The sequence below is a fragment of the Nannobrachium achirus genome (genome assembly GCF_963921795.1).
Source record: "Nannobrachium achirus genome assembly, chromosome: 19".
Taxonomy (NCBI): Eukaryota; Metazoa; Chordata; class Actinopteri; order Myctophiformes; family Myctophidae; genus Nannobrachium; species Nannobrachium achirus.
In genome coordinates, this window is record NC_137826.1 from 39,983,486 (window position 1) to 40,005,358 (window position 21,873).

Sequence of the window (21,873 nt, forward strand, 5' to 3'; positions counted from 1 at the left end):
TTTTGCTGCACAACATGCTTGCATAGAATACATGCTGGCTTCTATAGAATCCAAATGACTGAGATCAGTCGCGACGACTCCGAACTTGAATCCATGTGTATACATGTTTTGCTGTCCTGTAGACAAGACGCGAAGCCTGTGAAGAGCGAGCCCCACAACATCTGTGATGCGCTGCGTACCAGAAACATCCGCTGGGTCTCTGTCACGCTGTGGATGGTCTGGTGAGTTCCTGTTATCCCGGTGACCTCCTCCTCTGGTGCAGTGACACAGCACACGTCACATGCATTCCAATCTCCAACGTGCATCACCTCCAGCTGAGCCATTGAACAACAAACACACAGGGACGGATTAATAGCTTGGGGCCAGCCTATATACTAATGCAGCTAACTTGTAACTGCAGTCCCCTCCTTGTTTTAACCATAGGTTTTAACATGTGTGGGGATGATGTCTAGCTGGCTAGGCTAACGGATTAACCCCTGCGAGGGCCCCTAGTCGAAATCTTTTTCACCCACCCACCTACCCTCCACCATAACCCCCCCTTTCCCGACGTGCACTACCCAGCTCGGATTTTAAGACATAATGATCATCTGTGGGCCAAGAAAGCACCTGTAGACAACAGAGGAGGGGCCCACACATTTGATTTTTAATGTATACATTTAATTTGAGTAAATTGTCAATGACCACGCGGCCCAGTTCCCCCAAGGGCCCCTGAGAGCCAAGGGCCCATGGCAACGCCCCACGGCCCAATGGTTAATCCAGCCCTGCAAACACACAGGGATCAATCTGAAGTGGACATTTATATAACGGCACAGCATGTTGGTCCCCACGCCTCTCTTCCGTCTGTGTGCATTAATGTCAAAAAGAACAGATGGATTAGTTTGATTAGAAAATTAAACATTTTCCATAAGTACTATCTATGAATTCTACCAATTCTATTTATGTGTTAGAAAAATAACTTGAACAGCTGTAAAAGATATTTTATCAATGTAATTAACAGGTTGTCCGAAGAGATGACTACTGTGTCATAAAGGTCAAAGAACAAGTTCACAATAATTTGCAAGGTGAAAACGAAATCATCAGACAGGTAGAAATGACATATCTTGTCTAACACCTTGCTAAAATAATAATAATAATAAGTATTTTGTCTTATTATTGAATAATTATTGAAAAGGATCATGCTGTTCCCACCCCAGTAGTATCTCAAGGTTAGGCAAAAAATAAATTGGCCCAAGTCTGGAGTAAGTCACTTAATCCATTATTAATTCATAAGGTTTACAATTGCCCAAGTCAAAATATAAATTGTTATTTAATCCTCTTGTGTTACATAACTGACAGACAGACAGACAGACAGACAGACAGACAGACAGACAGACAGACAGACAGACAGACAGACAGACAGACAGACAGACAGACAGACAGAAAAACGTTTTTGTATGTCAATAGTCATATATTGCTATAAACCTTTTGGGTGAGATTATTAAGAAATGTCATATTCATATACGTAGTTTGTTTTCTGTTTTCTGAAAAGCTATAACAAATGACATAGGCCATTATTTTTATCAAGGTGATATTGTGTTATATGTGCCCACATTAACTTCTTAAAAATGTGGCACATGTGATCTCTGAAGTCATGTTATAATGAGCCATTTTTGCTATCAAATATGGGAACTACAACATTTTACAAAAACTTCTATAGATAATGAACACATTATCTGATCAACCCCCAAATCTTATATTATCATATTGTGGAGCCTTGATAAGAGTCCAAGACTAAAAGTGATAGACTGATTCGAAAAGCTGTAACTTTCTTTCCCTGAGGATTCCACGGCAAATAGGCAAAGTGTGTATTGCTTCTTTATTTCTCCCCAAGTGTCAGGTTGGAGGTGTCTCTAAACACCTCCAACCTGCACGGCACTGCCTACTTCAACTGTTTCCTGTCAGCTGCAACTGAGTTGCCAGCCTATGCCATGTCATGGCTCATGTTTTGCTGCTGTTCCAGAGGACTGTCTCTCTTCTCCAATCTCCACCCTCTTTCTGGGAGGGGTGGTGCTGCTTTTCATACTGGTGATGGTGGTGATACGGGTGATGCTATTCCATCAAGTAAGTAAGAGCACCAATGTCGCTCTCTTTTTTTCCCTGCACCATTATTTGGCATCCAAGAAACAGAGCAGATGTTCTTATGGGTTGGAAATGTTCATTTGTCAGTATGAAAACCGTCTATACTCGCCTTACACTACGGATGAAATTTAGCATTCTTGCTAATTCCGGTGTATTTACATTGCATTCATGTAGTGTTCATTAATATGCATTGTCCCGTCTAAATAAATAAATACAATACAAAAAAACTCATCTAAACAGCTCAATATGTTTTTCAGACTTGAACCGCTTAGCCATTGCACTGGAGATGATGGGGAAGTTTGGGGTGACAGCAGCGTTTGCCATCATCTATGCCTCCTCAGCAGAGCTGTACCTCACTGTGCTGAGGAATACTGCAATAGGAGCCTGCTCTATGGCCTCCAGAGTAGGCAGTATATCTGCACCATACTTTATTTTCTTGACAATACACAATACTTCCCCAGTGCTATAGTTGAGAACTACGAGAATACCTACCTTCTCAACCCTTTACTTCAGTTCGGGTTAATTCTTTTCAGGACAAAAGTATACTTCAACTTATAATTCATTATGTCTGGATTTAGAGCCCCATGTTACTGGGATCTAAACCCTAGGCCAATTTAGTGAGTTTGCTGCCATCTAGAGGTTGAAAGCATCAACACTATTGAATGCTACAGATATGAATGAATTTGATGGAATTAGCGTCTGTATATATACAGTATATAAAAGCTTGTAGGAACCTGGTGATAATCTTCCAGAGAATAAACACCACCAGATTAAACCACTTTGCTTTTCAGAAACATGGTTTGTTTCGTGACCAACAATGTAGATGTCTTTTAAGTCATTGATGTGCAAAGCTGTCCCTTTAAACTTATAGTTCAAGCCGTTCACTTGAACCTTCACCCTTTATAAAGCCATGTTGGCATGTATTTCGTTGTGTTAAATTACGGTGTAGTGAGTGCACCCTTCACACCCAAGCTGATTGTTTCACTCTCCTCTTTCTTTTCATGCTGTGCCACAGGAAGCTATTCCGTTTCACTGCCTTGCATCCTCATAGGGTGTCTCACAGCTGTGTCTGGGTTGCTAAGCCTCCTGCTCCCAGAGACCTACGGAATGCCTCTCCCGGACACCATCGCTCACATGCAACACTTTACAATTTAGGCATTTGGCAGACGCTCTTAATCCAGAGCGAGGTAATACATCAATACATCAACATCATTAATACAAGGTAATACATACATCAATACGAATACATCGAATGCATAGCAATAGTAACCCATGCAACGCTTCCATGGGTGAGGCTGTATTTCTCTGTCATGTCGTAGCCTGTGGTAAAACAGTAGCCTACTGGTGATGACTGGAAGACACAGTCTTGAATGAATATTCTTTTTTCAGGTGCTCTTCACCCAGGTTTTTGTTAGTTTGGTTTGTTTGGTTGCCCTATCCAAATATAGTTTAATTTATATTAATTTGTTCGTGAATGAATTTTCTGCATTGACTAATTTAACTTTTCCTAAATATGGAGATGACTGACATCATAGATGTCTGACGTCACAGAGTAGACCACATTAGACTGACACAGTATGTCCATATGAGGACAAAGGAGTCCTCCACATGTGGAGCACACAGGAGAAATGCCTGGATCCCGAGGCTACACAGGAGTAAAATCAAGTCTGCTCAGAATTTCAACTCACGTGGAATAGTTAGGTCAACTCTTTCTTCCTTTACCAAATCATCATTGTCCTTCAATCTCCTGCACAACCTGTAAAAATATATACGAGGTAAGATGATGTGTCAAATATGCTGCAATTGCAAACAAACACAAAAAATGCAAATGATCTACTCTATGATCATATAATTGCTTCCCTACATGCCATCCGGCATAAAGGGCAGTAAGTAGGTAAGATCATATAATTAGTACTCCTTGCTAATGTTCATAATACGATGGCACCATTTCTGTTTACTCAGTCTGTATCTCATTGGTGGAATATGAACCGTTGAGAAACCTGCTACCAATGACATCATCGATGATGGGATTGCAAGCAATAGAAACTACAGCCTTTCTCCCCCTGGAAAGTTATAGGACACATCCGGAGAACAGCTGACATACAAGCCCACGCCGCGTCGCAGTTGCAACAACTGTGAGCTTGTAGATCACACTCGGCTGCGACGCCGGAAGTGCCGCACACCTTCTGCGCAACGCACAATGGGACGTTGGAAACTTGTGGATATAATATAGGCTATATCACTGGTTCTCAACGTCGGGTCCTGTGACCGGCAGGGGTCCACATGTAGCCTTACAGGTCTTTAACTCCAGGAGAGAACTAATGGAACCATTTATACACTCTCTCTGTGTTAAATGAACACTAGATTCATAGAGATAATAAGCAGCATCAAATCGAAGCCTGTGGTTTAATGCATATCAAAAGTGGGGATCGTTGAAATTAAAAAGGTTGAGAGGTTGGAGTTGTATCACAGCAGACAGCACCCACTTTGAGAAACCCTGTCATAGAGGCTATGTGTGAATCGGTGTGAATTAAGTACATTGAAGTAACTTTGGGGGATTTGAACCTACCCTTGACATTTCTGCATCTGCTCCAGTGTTTCTGGAAGGTCCTTATTGAGGGTCTCAGGAAGGAAGAGGTTAACCACAGATGAGCCGATAGTGAGACTTCCCATGAGAATGTATGGTAGATACTTACTGTACGTGCCTGTGAACACACACAAATACAATGCAACCATATGTGATATACAGTATATAGACATCTCCAGAGGGAACAGTATATACTCTCATACTATTATTGTACTCTTACATTCACCCATTTTTACTGTACATATTGTAAGTGTGGCATAGCCAGTGTATACTGTTAGTCCAGTACACTGTATAGGCTAAACTGTATTGGATAATGCACTTTGAGCTGTAATGGTGATATGCAGTGGTGGAACAAGTTCTGTGGGATCTTTTCTTTTTCTTTTTCCACATACGTAAAAGTATTGTATACAAATTTGCCTTGAGTAAAAAAAAAAAAAAGAAGATTGATATATCAAATCAAGTATTCTTACAGAAAAATTCAGAGGATATAACAAAGGCATTTTTCAAAATTTACGGATAACGCCTGACACTGTGGTTCCCCTGACACGTCACTGAGACATCACAGGTGACATCACTGGGATCTCCATATATGGGCATGAACAGGTGACATCACAGTGGTGTGGAAGGGATTGTGATGTCAGGGAACCACTCTAACAGAATCCCTTGTATGCCCATATATGGAGGTCCCTGATGTCATCAATCTAACAGGGGCATGAAAGGGATTCTGTTAGGGATCTCCATATACAGTATGGGCACACACACACACACACACACACACACACACACACACACACACACACACACACACACACACACACACACACACACACACACACACACACACACACACACACACACTGTGTTTGTATGAGCAGGGGGAGAATGCTGAAGAGTCAACATTAGCCTACTCCGGTGCTTCCAGTCGATTAGACAGCAGAATATAGCCGCCATTAGCCGGTAAAAAGCCGGCCAGAGCACAGGAGGAGAAAGTTAGACACCTGAATTCTAATCTCTGGCGACTTGTTTGTTTTCGACTTGTATTTTTAGCGGTAAATATGCCATGAAGTTGCGGAAACTTTATAATGTTTATGTCTGCAACTGCTAGATTTAATTTTTGTTTTATACATTAGCATTTTCACTCCGGACAGCTTTCTGTGTCGCAGATTCAATGAAAGGCACGCTAAACTTCACCCCCTTTGCCCCCACAACAACGATAACCATTAGTACAGTACATTAAAGGAGGACTTCACCACTTTTCAACCTATCTTCATATTATAGGTCCTCACTAATGTTCATAATAAAATAGCGCGGTTTTTTTCTACTCGGTCCAAGTCTCCTAGGAGAGCTGTGGGAAGTTCAGAATCCATCGTCTTGTGACATCATCATTTTCCCCAAAAAAAGAATTAATCAAAAAATAAAAAATATTTAGATTTTTATTATCGCGAGAACAATGGCTTCCACTTTAACATTGCAACTTTTCAGAAGTAGAAAGGCTGCAGTTTCTATTAGCTTGGATTACCAATCGATGATGTCACAAGACGATGGGTTTCTGACCTGCCCACAGCCCTCCTATGAGAAAAAAAAAAGAAAAAAAAGAAAAGCTATTTTTTAGTGAGGACCAATTATATGAAGATAGGTTGAAAAGTGGTGAAGTCCTCCTTTAAGTACAGTGTGTGTGTAGGAGAACAACATTTATTTTTTTACTCAAGGCGTGATCGAGCCATAAAAATGTGTCCGTGACCCACACATGGGTCCCGACCAAATGTTTGGGAAACAACGGCCGAGGTAGACTTTTATTGCTCAATGCTGTGGTATATAATATAAAATAACATATGAGCAGTGACTATACTACGGTATACACAGCTTGGTATACCTCTTCAGTGAAAGGCTCCAATACAAGTCGCAGGTGTTCCATAGAGCACATACAGTAGTATACAATACTTACGAAGATAGAGGATGTAAGGAGCTGTGATGCTGCCAATACGGGCAGCTGAAGCACAAACACCAATGCCCATGTTCCTGATTACGGTGGGGTAGATCTCTGCCGCGTAGATGTACACTGTGCTGAAGGCCATGGTGAAGCCAAACTTCCCAGTCATTTCCATAGCCACAGCAATTTCACGGAGGTCTGAAGGGGAGAGATTTAATTCAGAAATTAGATAGAGACCATTTGAAAAAAATGAGACACCCATTTTGTAAGAATTATTGCCAGTGTGTGAAGGTAAAAGTCACACCAATAATGAGCATTGGATTGATGATTTTAAATGTTATTTAGGTAAATAACTTTATTAATTAAATTAACTTACATTTTAGAGGAATAAGTAATAAAAACATTCTGGCGTGTGCTTGTGTTATAACTAACAAAATAACTTTTTATACTTAAACATGAAGCTTGTCATGTAAAACTGCCCTGAAAGCAGAACAGGGATTGTGAAAGATGAAGGCGGATGGGAATGTGTAGTTATAACTTTGCTACTGTTTGTGGGTGCATATTACCTTGAACCGAGAAGACTGGTCAGGACGAATATGTGGCTGATTATGTTTTTATAAGCAGTGGCAATCATTATTATTATTATTATTATTTTATTTTTTGGGAGCTTTTATGCCTTTATTGATAGGACAGTAGACTGAAAGGAAATGGGAATAGAGATGGGGAGTGAGACGCAGCAAAGGGATCGTGATTCGAACTCGCGACACGCTGTCAGGCATCAGAGCTTGTGTGGTATGCGCATGGACCGATAGCCCAGCGGGATCCCCAGGAGTGCCAATCATTTTTACAAGACAAGTGCAAGTTATATATACAGCCACCATGCAGATAAACACTTGAATGGATGCTTTTGTGAGATTTGGTTAAGTGGGTTTCATTCATGACGTAACACAAAACAAGACTCACCTTTGGGAACAAATTGGATAAGCAGGAGAAACACTCCTCCAGTGATGAGGAATGATGACAGCATTATTCTCCTAGAACATTTCTTCAAAAGCCATGTAGTTGAAATATAAGCAGGGACTTCAATGGTGGCTGATAAGAAGCAATTAAAGAAGGGATCTCCACTTAGATTAGAAATGTTCAAGCTGAGTCCATAGTAGCCAATGTTAATTGCCACCCTTGAGAATAAAAACAAATATTCAAAAGTTAATCACATTAGTTTTTTGATACCATACATTGTTTTATCAAGTAGGCCTACATTAATTCAATATTAATTCACTTTTTGCATGATATTTATTATTTTTTAATAAACATGAATCTTAAAAAATGCAGATATTCATGAATGTTAAACCTTCTTTGTAATCAGAAAGATGAGACTGGAATTAAGGACTCACCATAAAAACATACTCAGCAGTGTGATGCAGCTTATGTTTCTGGATTTCAGAATATCAAGGAAGGTGAATTTTGGTGTCAGTGAAACCTCATTCTATAAAGTAATGCAAGACATTTAACAGGATTAGTGTCGTCATTGAAAAAGAAGCTAAGATTTCATGGGACTCTTCCACTAACAAGCATAATGGACCTTACCTCTGCCTCTTTAAAGATGACCAGTGGTGCTTCAACCTTGTTTTTCCTGGCTGCAAACCTCAGTATGGCGTCAGCCTCCCTTATTCTGCCCTGAGTGAACAGCCAACGAGGAGACTCTGGGAGCAACCTGCACAAACAGTTTGTATTTACTGGGTGTTGATTGTATCCAGCTATAACAGGAGTTCTCAAACTTTAGTAATTCAAGGCCCACCTGCTGTCAAGATGGTGCGTTGCATTGCAACACAACGTGAACTTGTAGATCGACTGTTTTTGAGTTTTTCTATTTTTGGGGAGTTATATATGCCCATATTATATATTTAGCCTATTCACCTTATTCCTGGCCTTCTCCAGGGCACCGCCATTGCCTTTTACAGGGGGACGCACTTCATTCAATGGCCGATTCTTAATACCCGTTCTTTTCTGTACTCCCATCCTAGGGAACTTGTGAACGTCATCAGTCGGTGCCCAAGTACTGTTCCAATCCTTAAGTTTACATCTGACTTGATCCGCCCCTATACTCCCACTTTACCAAGTCTGCTGACTTTCGAGGACTTTTCACAGCAAATTACCCAAAATGCCTTTCACCGCATCGCAGCATAAAAATGAGAAGCCTCTGGCTGCATTCATTCCAACGCATCTATTTGGACAATGGCGAAAGCAGTAACAATACAACATTGTTGGTTCAATAGATTGTCAGTTGTTTAAATTTCTCTTGCTTCTCCATCAATAAACTGTTCTTCTACAATTTTCCACAACTTGTTTTTACTGCCGTTGGCTTTATATAGTGACGCTTAAAATATACAACTCTAGTCTTGCATTTGTATTCAATCAATCAATGTTATAATTATATTGTCTTAATATATGAGCTACACTTAAATGAACAAATGAATAAGCGAGGCTGTTTCAGTATATCATATTTAGTTTTTATTGTCTATGCACATTAAGCCCTGAAGCGTGGGTGCATTTAATGAAGAATAGATGATATAGAGTATATTACTTTATTTTAAGAGGCTAGCCATTTAATGAAGAGTAGCCTAGATGTTAGACTTTATTTTAAGAGGCTAGTAAGAGGCATTATTACATTTAATAATAATAATAAGCAACTACACAAAAAAAGGAGACCCTAATTGCTTATTATATGCAGACATGGCAACACTGGTAACGCAACAGGAAACTCAATGATATGGGGCCATAGAGTATACGTATATATAATAGAGAAGTTCTCTATTGGGGCATGGCTATCCGTTCTCTAAGAGAACGGATAGCCATGCCCCCAGCTATTCATTTCAATGCAAGAGCTCAGTGGTGTTTTGAAGCATGCGGAAGTAGCTGAATCCAGGTGCATTTTGGGGGAATTGGATCATCTGGATGATCCAATTTTTCTTACGTTGACGAACGTCTTACGTCACGAGTCACGACCGTCAAACAACGTCCATTGAACCCTATTGTAAACCCCAGCGGCGCGCTCTTTTGCTTGTGCATGTATTTTTCACCCCGCCTGTGTTCCAGCTTTGGCCAGTAGGGCAAGAGCTTCAATATTTACAAGCCGTTCTGGGGGCTTGTATGGGGCTCCCCATAGACATAGAAAGATAGACTCCCTCCTTCGGTTATCATGCCCTTCGCGAGCGGGAGGGCAAGATTCTGCGTGCGTCACAGAAACGGAAGTTCTGTAGGCCCAGGGTGATCTAAGTAGGCCAATCAGAGGCAGATAGGTCTTTTCGTAACCCGGGGTGCGTTCGGATATAGGAACTATTAAAGTTGTGAAGTATAGTCTGGAGGTTTGACGCAAGCGGTTGAAAAGATGAGACAGTAAGAAAACCAAGCTTTGTATAATAATCAAAATAGTTTTATTACACAAAGTGAGAAAAGGACAGTCAAGAAAACCAGGCTTTGTATAATAATCAAAATAGTTTTATTACACAAAGTGAGAAAAGGACAGTCAACTGGCTAAGCTTGCTGAGTATGGAAAAGACCGTGAGCAAGTGCAAGGTTTCCTGTCCTCAGGCCTTGCTTTTATACTATGTTCTGCCACCTACCGGTATGTGTGTTCACATGCACATATCAGAGATAAGGTGGTCACAGGCGTGTGCGCATCTTAGTACATGTGTGAGACCTCTGTGATCGTGCATGAGACTAAAAAATGTATACGTGGCACTGTTCAACACGTGTGTGTCCCTGCACATTTATGTAAGTATGGCTCGCTGACCATTACCTTGACCATTACCTGTCCGAGCTACCTTCGGTACCTCTATGTGTAAACTGAGGGTGAGAAAAGTCACAGCTTGTGTCATGTGTTTTGGGGCCAGGTCAGGTGTACTGGAATGTACTGTAATGTACTGGAGGCCTTCGGTCAGCTAGGCATGCAGGAAGTTTCTGTACACGTGTATATATGTGTGTGTTGGTGTGTGCAGGATGTATGAATATATATTTGGTAATACACTACAGTTGCTCTAGTCAACAGTTTAGTTGAACGCCCCCTAGATTCTGAGTCCCGGAAAAGACGCGCTGTGATTGGCCAGTAGTCACTTTGAGTGGCAGTGTGCCATTCGCACTTCTGCCCCCAGTTTTTACTAGTCTCCAAAGAACTGCAGCAGCAGATGAGGTATCTACATTTTTTATATCTATGCATCCCAATGGAAACTCGATATGTGACCAGGCCCACAGTGGGAGTGGCCAGGAACAAGTTGAACAATGCTCAAAATAGAAAACTTTTTGTCATGTACATGAGATTCCACTCTAATAATGAATATTTGTTCCCAGTTGCCACCACTTCCCTTTCCAAGAATAGCCTCTATGCCTTTGAATGAGTTACTGAACACATGAGTTTGAGATTTGATTGACTTTTGGGTTGAGTTGATCACTTCCAATAGGCTATGCCTTTAGTCAGCACCTCTCATAGACCCCTGTGCAGATATGAGGAACTTACCACCATAATGGGATGTAAGCCACAGACAACGAGGAGAGAATGATAAGAAGAATCCTCCATGCCCTTATGCCAAATGCAATCCCGGGCATCATCATGTACCCAATGCCGGTGAAGAGAAAGGACCCCAGTGTTGCAAAGAGCACACGCATAGAATTACTCAGCAACTCTGCCCCTGTGGAAGACAAAAATCTATACTGAATCACATTTACCGCAAGTACTGTACTTAAGTACAATTTTGAGATAATTTCAGTTATTTTACTTACATCTCAGAGGCAAATATTATACTATTACTTCACTACAAAAAAGACTTTAGTTACTAGTTACTTCATAGATTTAGATTATTATTATAAAACATACATTAATCACCCATTAGTGCGTGCGGTTAGGGTTAGGGTTAGGGACAGTGTTAGTTAACAGGAAAAGCACCAACGCACAATGACACATCGGAATACGCTACGCTCCCTATAGTCCCTTCAGCCCTATACATTTCTGTAATTTGAAAAATAGACGATCTACAAGCTCACAATACGTCACATTTTATTTTATTTGAAAACTTGTGAAATGCAGTGCATTTTGCATAATGAGTACTTTCTACTTTTGGTACTTAGGGTTAGGGTTGTGGTGCCAATACATTTGTACTTTTACTCAGTACATTTTGAATTATGGACTTTTACTTGTAGTTGTAACAGACTAAACAGAGTATTTCTAGTCTACATTGAAGTATTGATAGTTTTTCTTACTTTTTCCACCACTGGTCATAGCACCAGAACAGTCAGCAATGTAAATAAGCAGGTGATTGGGTGAATTAAAAAACAAGAGGGAATGAGGAATATTTTACTGTACTTACCAAGTACATATGAAGAGATGCATATGGATATCTGAGAGGCTCCAACAAGCAAATAGACGACACAGAACATCATCCATGAGTTGGAGAAGGCCAGAAGCAGGCCAAATAAACAATGACTCCCAAGTGAGAAGAAGACAATCCTTTTCCTCCCAAACCTACATGGAATAGATATAATATTGGACAACAAAGCAATTTGTATTCATTGTTTTCGACTGGAACTGTGGACATGTCTGGTGTCTGTTTGTCTAAATTAAAATGTAAACGACAATTCAGAACTTAGGGACGCCAACAAACTTATATAAATGTTATAGGTGAATTCATCACAGGATTATAGCATAGGTGGTGACATGAATGCAGGGCTGGGCGATGCATTAAAAGCATTTGATCCACTGCATTGCCATCTTCTGTAATGCAAATCCATAACAGTAGATGGAGCTGTTGTCATGGACAAAGATTGTTCCTGTTTGTATGAAAAGAGTTTACAGAATTTGTGTTCTTTGCCTCAAATGAATATTTTCTTGAAGCACCACTCAAATACTCAGGCAATGTAGGGGAGAACGGGGTAAGATGAACCGCTGGGTAAGATGAACCACCCCCTTTATCTTTAAAACTATACACGTGAGTTGTCATTTGACCTTAAAATAAGAACACAAATATCATTTCCATCTGGCTGTGGAGTTGACAGACACATGGGCAAAGTGGAAAGCATATTTCTACCTCAAAAAGTGTTTTTTGCTGGTCAAAGTAAAATTTTTACTTTTGTGGTATAATGATTTTTATGTTAAAGCAAATGTACCCAGGTCTAAATTTATATATCATGCATGTTGGTGATATCCCAATGTATACAACTATGTGAATAATTTAGCTAAATATGAGCCTTAAGCTAGCCAGGTTTTGTCAAAATGGTGGCGTGGGGCAAGATGAACCACATGCCTTGGGGTAAGTTGAACTATGGGAATCACCATTCATATTTTTTATTAGGTGTTTTCTACTCAAATTATGCTGAATGATCTTTCATTTTGATGAATACACTAATTTAAGAGACGTTTTTAATATTATATTAATAATTGCAAATATTAAAAGGTTCTGAATAACAAACTTTATTTAATTGGTTTTAATAGTTTTTCTTACAGTTTAAATAACCGTAAGAAAGGAAATAAGACTATTTGCAAAAGGGAAATGCGTTATTAAAATATTTCTGATAAGTAAATATATTCTTTTGTTCAAGTTTAAACTGTTAAAGCTTAGAATATCACGTGGGTCAACTTACCCCTTTACATGGATCAACTTACCCCTCACCTGGGGCAAGTTGAACCACATGACCACTTTTTTTTAATAAGTAATATTTTTATGGTCCTTTGTCATAGACACTTACTTAAGATTTCAAATGATAGCAGACATCCTGAAATATGTCTAGATGTTTTGAATTTACTGCCATCTCACTTTTTCTTGCTTCCAGGGCAAAATAAGCAAAAAGTGGTTCATCTTACCCCCTTCTCCCATTATGTAATATCGTACATTGGCTACATAGGTGGAAAACATATTGTAAGGCACTACAGTCATAACTGCAGCAATACAAGAACGTGTGTTTTAGGGATTTTCAATTAAAACATATTTAAAAAGTAAATACCTATCAGACAACTGTCCAGAGATTAAGGACCCAAACAGGAAGCCCACAAAGAGAGCTGAGGTTGCAACCGGAACCATCCACTGATTGTCACACACAAGGTCCCACTGTTAGGAGAGATCATTCTGATGTTTAATTTACACAAGAAAGAAAATGGATAGGAGGGCAGGGGGAAAAGGATCCCAGGTTTGATATTAAAGAAGTAGAAGAAGAACCCAGCAGATTTGATCTTTTTCACAACCAACAATTCCTAATGCAGTGTAGACATAACGCATGCCCCACCCCTGCGCGCGCGCGCACACGCACGCACGCACGCACGCACGCACGCACGCACGCACGCACGCACGCACGCACACACACACACACACACACACACACACACACACACACACACACACACACACACACACACACACACACACACAGTTAGGACGTCTCCAACTTCAAGGGCTGTTGGAGTTTGCTTAAACTTAAAATCCTGATTAATTTCTCTGAAAATTCAGTCAAATGTTCGGTCTTTTGGGAATAAAGTCCAAACCTTAAACAAAGAAAGATAAATCGGTCCCATCCTCTTTTACAGTACACTTTTATTAGACAGAAACAAAGACAGAATAGTAGAAAGAGCGAATACATTCTCTGGCACCGTCACCTGCCGCGGAACTGCAGCGGCAGACACTGCCGCACGACCGCTAGTTCGACCAGCAGTCGCACTGCATCGCCTGCGATAGGACCAGCAGTCCCGCCAGTAGGACCGGCGGCCGCCGCACGGACCGGCAGGTCCCGTAGCGGTAAACTGCCCGTCCGTGCGGTGGTGGCTGCCGCGGCAGTTACCAGCGATGCCGGTGCCAGATAATGTATTCGCTTTCTGCTATTCTGTCTCAGCCACCACCGCACGGACGGGCAGTTTACCGCTACGGGACCTGCCGGTCCGTGCGGTGGCCGCCGGTCCTACTGGCGGGACTGCTGGTCCTATCGCCAGCGATGCAGTGCGACTGCTGGTCGAACTAGCGGTCGTGCGGCAGTGTCTGCTGCTGCAGTTCCGCGGCAGGTGACGGTGCCAGAGAATGTATTCGCTCTTTCTACTATTCTGTCTTTGTTTCTGTCTAATAAAATATATTAGCTCTAATTACCAACACATTATTTCTTATTATGGCTTTATTCTGTCTTATTATGTCTTATTATGTCTTAAAGTGTACTGTAAAAGAGGATGGGACCGATAAATCCCCTTTGGGATTAATAAAGTGACAACTTTTACAATATGTCCTTCTTGTAAGGACCAAACAGTGACCTCAATGTTAAATTGGCTTATTGTTTCCCAAATATTCAAATCATGTATACTTAAGTTCCCTTTTTTTAATTTTTTTTTCTTTTACATTTTGGGAAAAATAGCCAATTTAACATTGAGGTGCCCACTCTTCCTGCACCCATTTGCAATGTGAAATGCCACCAAATCCGTAATGCTTTTCCACACGGTATTAATAATTTATTCGCTTTTTCGGTGGCATGTTATGTTTAATCAAACGACCATCTCAGCGTTTGGGACATGTTCTGTGTAGTTGTGTAGCCTGTGTCAGTGCGAGTGAGCACCCATCATAGAATGGAGTGGAGTGGTGCGCTGCACGCATCAAAGAAAGCGCACGTCAGAGAGAGATTACATTAATTTGGTGTAGGACTCTTTAGGACTCTTTTATCATACTTACTCATACTATACTTGTGGGGGACATTTGGCCCCCACAAGTATAGTAATACAAGTACACACACACACACACACACACACACACACACACACACACACACACACACACACACACACACACACACACACACACACACACGCACGCACGCGCACACTTACCTCCGTGACTATGGTGGAGTGGAAGACGTCTTGGCTGTAGCTCCATCCGTCCACACAGCTCTCCTGTCTCAGTTCAGTGAGGTTCACATCCTGACCGGGGATGTAGCCCAGAGCAGACAGGTTCCTGACCTCATCCAGTCTGTAGCGCTGGCATCGGCTCTGCTCCTCCTGGCCGTTCACCACCTCTATGGGAATGATGGCCTTCCTCCATGCCGCACTCAGGTTGGCCTCGGGAATGAAACAGTGGTGTTTTGGAGTGGCGGCGACAAAAACGATATACATACCATTGAGTCCACAGGCCAACCAGAGGGTATTCACGAGGAAAAACATCCTCCAGAAATAAGGGCCAGTCTGTCCCAGGAAGGCCGTGGCTTCATCGTACTCTCCCATTTGTTAACGAAAAGGAAAAGCACTTGGATGAAAAAGAAAAACTCAAGCTAGAAAATCCCAACAAACCTCTCTAATCCTCCCAAATACCAGACTTGGTAGGTCGCTGAGAACCTCTCTGTTCCATCCACGTCCGAGTGACAAACTCCGATTCCCTTCATCCACTGCAGTCCAAGTTATACATTAGAAGAGGCCCATACACCCCACCCCCTATAGGCCTTTCTCCTTGTCTCCATGTTCATTCACCATGCACGTCCCCATGTTGTGTAAGGGCTTTTCTCATGCAGGCTGATTACCGGCTGCACTGGCTCTGGCCATCCTTTCCGTTCACCACCTCTGTGGGAATGATGGCATTCTCCTCCATGGTTGGCCTCAGGAATGAAGTGAACAGTGGAGTTCTGGAGGCGCTCCGACAGATACGATACACATACATCAAAACCATTGAATCCATTGACATGAAGACAGCATTTAGAGGAAACAAAATAATACTGAAATACTGTAAGGGCCAGTCTGCCCCAGGAAGGCTGAAAAACACACATACTGTTTACTTTACACTGTACAAAGCGCAAAGTGTGTACAAAGTTCAAGCCCCCTTTAGTGTGTATTTTGGGCAATACATCAGGACAGTGCTTTTCTGTCACTTTTCATTGTTGAATTACTAGATGACATGGAGGGTCAAACATCCTTTAGATCAGCAGTCCAGTGCTGCACGGTTAGATTGCTTAAATATTTCCTAAAGAGCAAAATTAATGCAGAGTTGTTTAGCCCTGTGGGTTTTACTGATCACCATCTCATCATGGTTGACCTAAGTACATCCTCTGACACAGGCACCAGCTCATTTTGACTTTTCAATAACAAACTGCTTCATGATAGAGCCTTTTGCCAAAAGCAGTTGAGTCAATTTTGAGTCAATAAGTCAATAAGGGTTCAGTAGATGGAAAGAACCATCAGAGAGATGGAGCGTGGTGTTAAAACCAGTGATGGGATGGTCAGTAATCAGTGGCAGGAAAAGAAGACAGGAACTGAGCTTGATGCAGGAAATGGTTAAAGCGACAATGGTCAGAGCCTGTTTCACTATATGGATGCACTCCTTATTTTTTTAATTTGGAGAAGGCAACAGCCAAACAAATGGCTTGTTTTCAGCACCCAGGTGGTAGTGTAACCACTGACTAGTCTGTGGGCATGCTGAGGAACTGGTAAATAAATGGTAAATGATGCATTTATATAACGCTTTTATCCAAGGCGCTTTACATAGATTGTGCATTACGTTCACCCATTCACAAACACATTCAGGTGGAAACCATGCAAGGCACCAACCTACTCACCGGGAGCAACTAGGGGTTCAGAGTCTTGCTCAAGGACTCTTCGACATTAACTCAGGGGGAGCCCGGATTCGAAATGCTTATTGTCACTGTTGATACTCTTCAAATATAAAAAGTAAATCCATTGTCTGGAAAATGTGTCAATCTTGTGCAAATAATAGTAAGTACTGTGAAGTACTGTGAAGTACATTTTGAATACAGGCCTTTTACATAGTAATCTGAGTACTACTTCTTCCACCAGTGGACCCAGTATGCTTCCACTCTTCCGCCTGAGCAGGTCGGTGATGTTTAGTGATGTCTTAACATAATAATGTACCATCAGAAGGACAGCAGCCCTCTCTGCTGCTTTAAGCCTTTGTCCCTGAATTATTTTTAGTAGAGGTCCTCCCATGCCATTGGTGTGAAAGTCTGGCACTAACCAAACAGCCGTCTGTTGTGTCTTTATAGAATGCTGGTATCCACTTAAAGGAGCTAGTCAACTTTTTTTTTTGAAAAACGGATGCTAAAATAAAAATATTGTTTCGAAAATATTTTATAAAAAAATAAGCTTCAAATATGTGTTTATATTCAAAAATGTCCACAAAAAGCCTCAAATAATGATAAAATAATCATTTTGGCCATTGTCAGACCGACACTTTGTTTACATTCTAGTCTATAGACTAGGACTAGCCCTTACCCGTTCAAAGATATGAGCTCCGAAATGATGTGCAGTGTGTGGATTATGGGATGTGCACTGTGCACACAGTATATGAGGGATGGAAAGTAACTTTAACTGGTGCTTGCATGCTAATATGTAGGAGCATCAATTTAAAAAATACCCGTTCCATTTAACGGCTACAGAGATACTGTGTACCGATCTGCATGATTTTGGACAACATCTGTAACAGGGCCAGAACCACCCACCCCCCCCCCCCCCCCCCCCCCCCCGCGCCCGCCCGCCCGCCCGCCTGCCTGCCTGCCTGCACACACACACACTCCCCCCCCCCCCGTGTGTGTGTGTGTGTGGGTGGGTTTGTGTGTGATTGTGCATGGCCTGAACAACAGCGCCCCTCCCTTAACATGTGACAAAAGGTACTGTAGGCTAAATAGATATAGATACACCATAAAAATGCAATTATACAGCATACGATTTGTGAAAGTGACAAACGGGCTTCACAGTTATGTCAGGTGTGTTCATATGCTGATGGTGATGCGATTTCAGATCAATTGCTCCAGCCACTGAGGAGAAACGCGGTTTCAGACAGACAGACACTCAGACAGACAGACAGACATTCGGAAAATTATATGTTAGATGTACACAAAGTGTCGGCCCTACAATGAAAAAGTTGACTATAGCTCCTTTAACATCTAGTAGCCTATATCACGATAAAGACGCAGGACACAACGTGTGTTTAGCAGGTGTGTTCACTCAGTGTTTATTCACCGTCTGCAGCATAGATATATATGGTCTGCAGGTCACATACAGGGGAGGAACCTGGGAAAACTAGGCTTGTATCTTACATCGCCCTCTAGTGTCTAAGTACCAACTAGCACCCCAGTGTCAGACATATATAACACCATCGCCTCCTCTTTTATCCAATTCTGGAGTTCCTGGGAGCACCAGAGGAGATCTGTTAAAACATGTTCTGTCCCTCATGGGATTAAAACATGTTCTGTCCCTCATGGGGATTAAAGCAGACACATTCCCACATACCATGTTCCCTCTGGCTCTGTATGTGTGTGTGTGTGTGTGTGTGTGTGTGTGTGTGTGTGTGTGTGTGTGTGTGTGTGTGTGTGTGTGTGTGTGTGTGTGTGTGTGTGTGTGTGTGTGTGTGCGTGCGTGCGTGCGTGCGTGCGTGCGAGTTTGTCTAGCTACAGTATACTCATGGGGACTAAACGCATGTTCACACAGTCACCTGCAGACAGTGTGGGGACAAAATAGTAGGTCCCCACAACGGTTAGGTTTAAATTAGGTTTAGGGTTAAGGTTAGGATTAGGTTTAGGGTTAGGGTTAAGGGTTAGGTTTAGGGATAGAGGTTAGGGTAAGGCCACGGGACTTGCATAAAAATGAATGGAAGTCTATGTAATGTTCCCACAAGTGATGTAAATATATATAGTGTGTGTGTGTGTGTGTGTGTGTGTGTGTGTGTGACTGTGTGTGTGTGCGTGTGCGCGCGCGTGTGCGTGTGCGTGAGTGCCTGTACATTGGACCAAACCAGATTATAAGAAAACAAAAGAAAGCTACCTGACATACTGGAAAGAGACAGCCCAAATCCAAAGCAAATTGAATGCTATAGCACTAAAAAGAGAATATACATTGGCAGAATATCTGAGCACGGTAAATGACCCAAAACTTAGGAAAGCCTTATAGGTACAGACTCAGCGCCTTGCAATAGAAAAAGGCCGCCACAGACAGACCCCACTTCCAAGGGATGTTGCGATAAAAGAAGGCTAGAGAATGGAATACAACCACCCTAAGGACTACAAACCATTGAATGGCATTGGCATCCAGACCTACTGCACATTATAAACACACAGTATAAACAGAGCTGCTACCATTAAACATGTTTCAAATTTGAGACTTTTTCTTTTCTTTGTATACTATTGAAATCGTATTGAGAAAAAAGAGAAATGCTATTTGTTCCAAAAGGCTTCATACCCTGTATATACTGTACATAACAAAATGTGACATAGCTGTTTACACAATGCTGTGCCCCCTCCAACTGTATATGTTCCCCATTTTCAACAGTTTTTATGTTTTTACATTTGCTTTGGCAGTGTAAACATGTGTTTTCTCATGCATGCCCATAAAGCTCATTTGAATTGAAATTGAATTGAATATACTTGTATTGCTAGTTGTGATGGCTAGTTGTGATGGTCAATTGTCCACGCAATTATAATAGAATTTGAGAAATAAACCTTGTGAGAACCATTTCCCTGCATCCTCAGAAATTGTGGTTTTATGATAATAATAAAAAAAGAAAAGTTACTTATAGGCTTACAAGTAGGATAGGCTGTGGTTATATGGTTGGGATTAGACATTTAGACTGGAGTTGGAGTTATTTTAGCCCTAGAATGGCTCTGATTTAACGATTAAGTAATCGTATAAAATACAGAGCCATAGAACGCCCCCATAGCGCGGCGGTTAGCAGCTAATCTGCGCGGCACTAAAGTGCTGCGTGTTACTTGTGTACTCACCCAATAATTCATTCCTTAGCCTGGGAGAAAGATATTGTCCTGCAGTGTCATATCCCTTTGAAAGTTCTGGCTGAAAACGTGTATTTAGTCAAATATCTCCACAAGCACAAACATTCCCAAAGGAAGTTATGAGATATTCAGATCAGCAGTCATTCCGGACCCCTCGCCTGGTCAGAAAGTCGTCCGTGTTGGCTCGTGGATAAGTGGAGATATTTGACTAAATACACGTTTTCAGACGGTTATGACACTGCAGGACAATATCTTTCTCCCAGGCTGAGGAATTAATTATTGCATTAATTCCTCAGCATGCATTCCATAGGGATAGATCACACATGACATTTATGACATCATCAACTTGTGACAGGCATTTCCCCTGTTGAGTGAAAGAATAGCTATTTCTAGAAGGAATAAAATATTTAAGGTGTTTTTAATTTTACATTGTAGTTGAGGAAAATGATAATGTATATAGGCATATATAAAGGCATATATTTGTCGTATTAGCCAGGGATCCTTTTAACCAAAAAACAGTGAACAGGAACAAACAGGAACACGGGCAGACTATAGGAATAAAAAAAAAAAAATAGGAGAAAAGCTATAACACCAGGAACTAGAAAAATACAAGGAATTACAGTACAGGGAGCTAACTAAATACAGTAACTTACTTTTACAAATTCAAACAAGACACTGAAAACAGGAGGGCATATAAATAGACAAGGACTAACTAGACACAGGTGAACACAACTGGCAATCAACACTGGTATAGGCTGGGGGAGAGGACAATCACACAACAATTAGCCCAATTCACGGCCCGCCCACTAAGCATCCCACGGGTGCTGAAGTCACATTTTGAAGGGGTAAATCCTACCATAGCCTATGGAGTTAGCACAGAAATCGCAAATTTAATGCAATTTCCGAATAGTAAAGTATAAAATACGGCTAGCATGATCAAGAACACAAGATACTAAACGGCACAAAGCACTATAATTTACTTTACTGTTAGAAATAATGATCCAGTATAGTTTCCCCTTCTAAATTGAAGTCAGCACCCGTGGAAAACTGAGAAACGGAAGTAGGTGGGCGGGCCGTGAATAAGGCTAATTACAGGGAAGCAAGACAGGAAACATTAACTACAGAGGAGACAAGGACACTAAAACATTACTACAAAATAAGGTAAAGGAATCAAACTCAAAACCCAACAAGGAAACTGCAACATTACTTCAGAATAAAAGGAACACAACTGAAAAGTAAAACACTAACTAAAAGCTGAAAGCCACATTGGCTCTCAGAACATCTAAAGCAAAATGAATCATATTCATTAGTCATTACAGTAGTGTAAGAATAAACTAACTAGAAAACAAAAAAATACAAGAAAAACACAACAGGGAGCCAGAACAAGTCACGGACCGTGACATAGGAATTGAGAGTTGAGATTGAGAAAGTGGTATTTAGTTCAAATGTGCGACGGGAAAATGTCTCTGTCTTATTTAGACTTGCTTAAATACAGTTTACA

General features: G+C 41.3%; 2 protein-coding genes across 2 annotated transcripts in view; both read right to left on the bottom strand.

Moving 5' to 3' along the window:
* LOC308305144 (solute carrier family 22 member 4-like) lies at positions 1 to 16,337 on the bottom strand. Its single transcript, XM_080749843.1, has 11 exons — positions 15,478 to 16,337; positions 13,626 to 13,729; positions 11,996 to 12,150; positions 11,149 to 11,320; positions 8,223 to 8,349; positions 8,030 to 8,121; positions 7,599 to 7,813; positions 6,651 to 6,833; positions 4,688 to 4,823; positions 3,807 to 3,874; positions 1 to 314 (listed from the first exon to the last, which is right to left on the bottom strand). The coding sequence occupies exons 1-11, from the start codon at positions 15,865 to 15,867 to the stop codon at positions 277 to 279; spliced, it is 1,680 nt and encodes a 559-aa protein (XP_080605969.1). The 5' UTR covers positions 15,868 to 16,337; the 3' UTR covers positions 1 to 276.
* LOC308304822 (organic cation/carnitine transporter 2-like) overlaps positions 16,157 to 21,873 on the bottom strand; it is a gene marked incomplete at both ends in the record, with an annotated part of 12,168 nt that continues 6,451 nt past the window's right edge. Inside the window, one exon of the mRNA XM_080749451.1 lies at positions 16,157 to 16,262. Coding sequence (XP_080605577.1) covers positions 16,157 to 16,262 — 106 coding nt within the window. The remainder of the gene's footprint in view (positions 16,263 to 21,873) is intronic.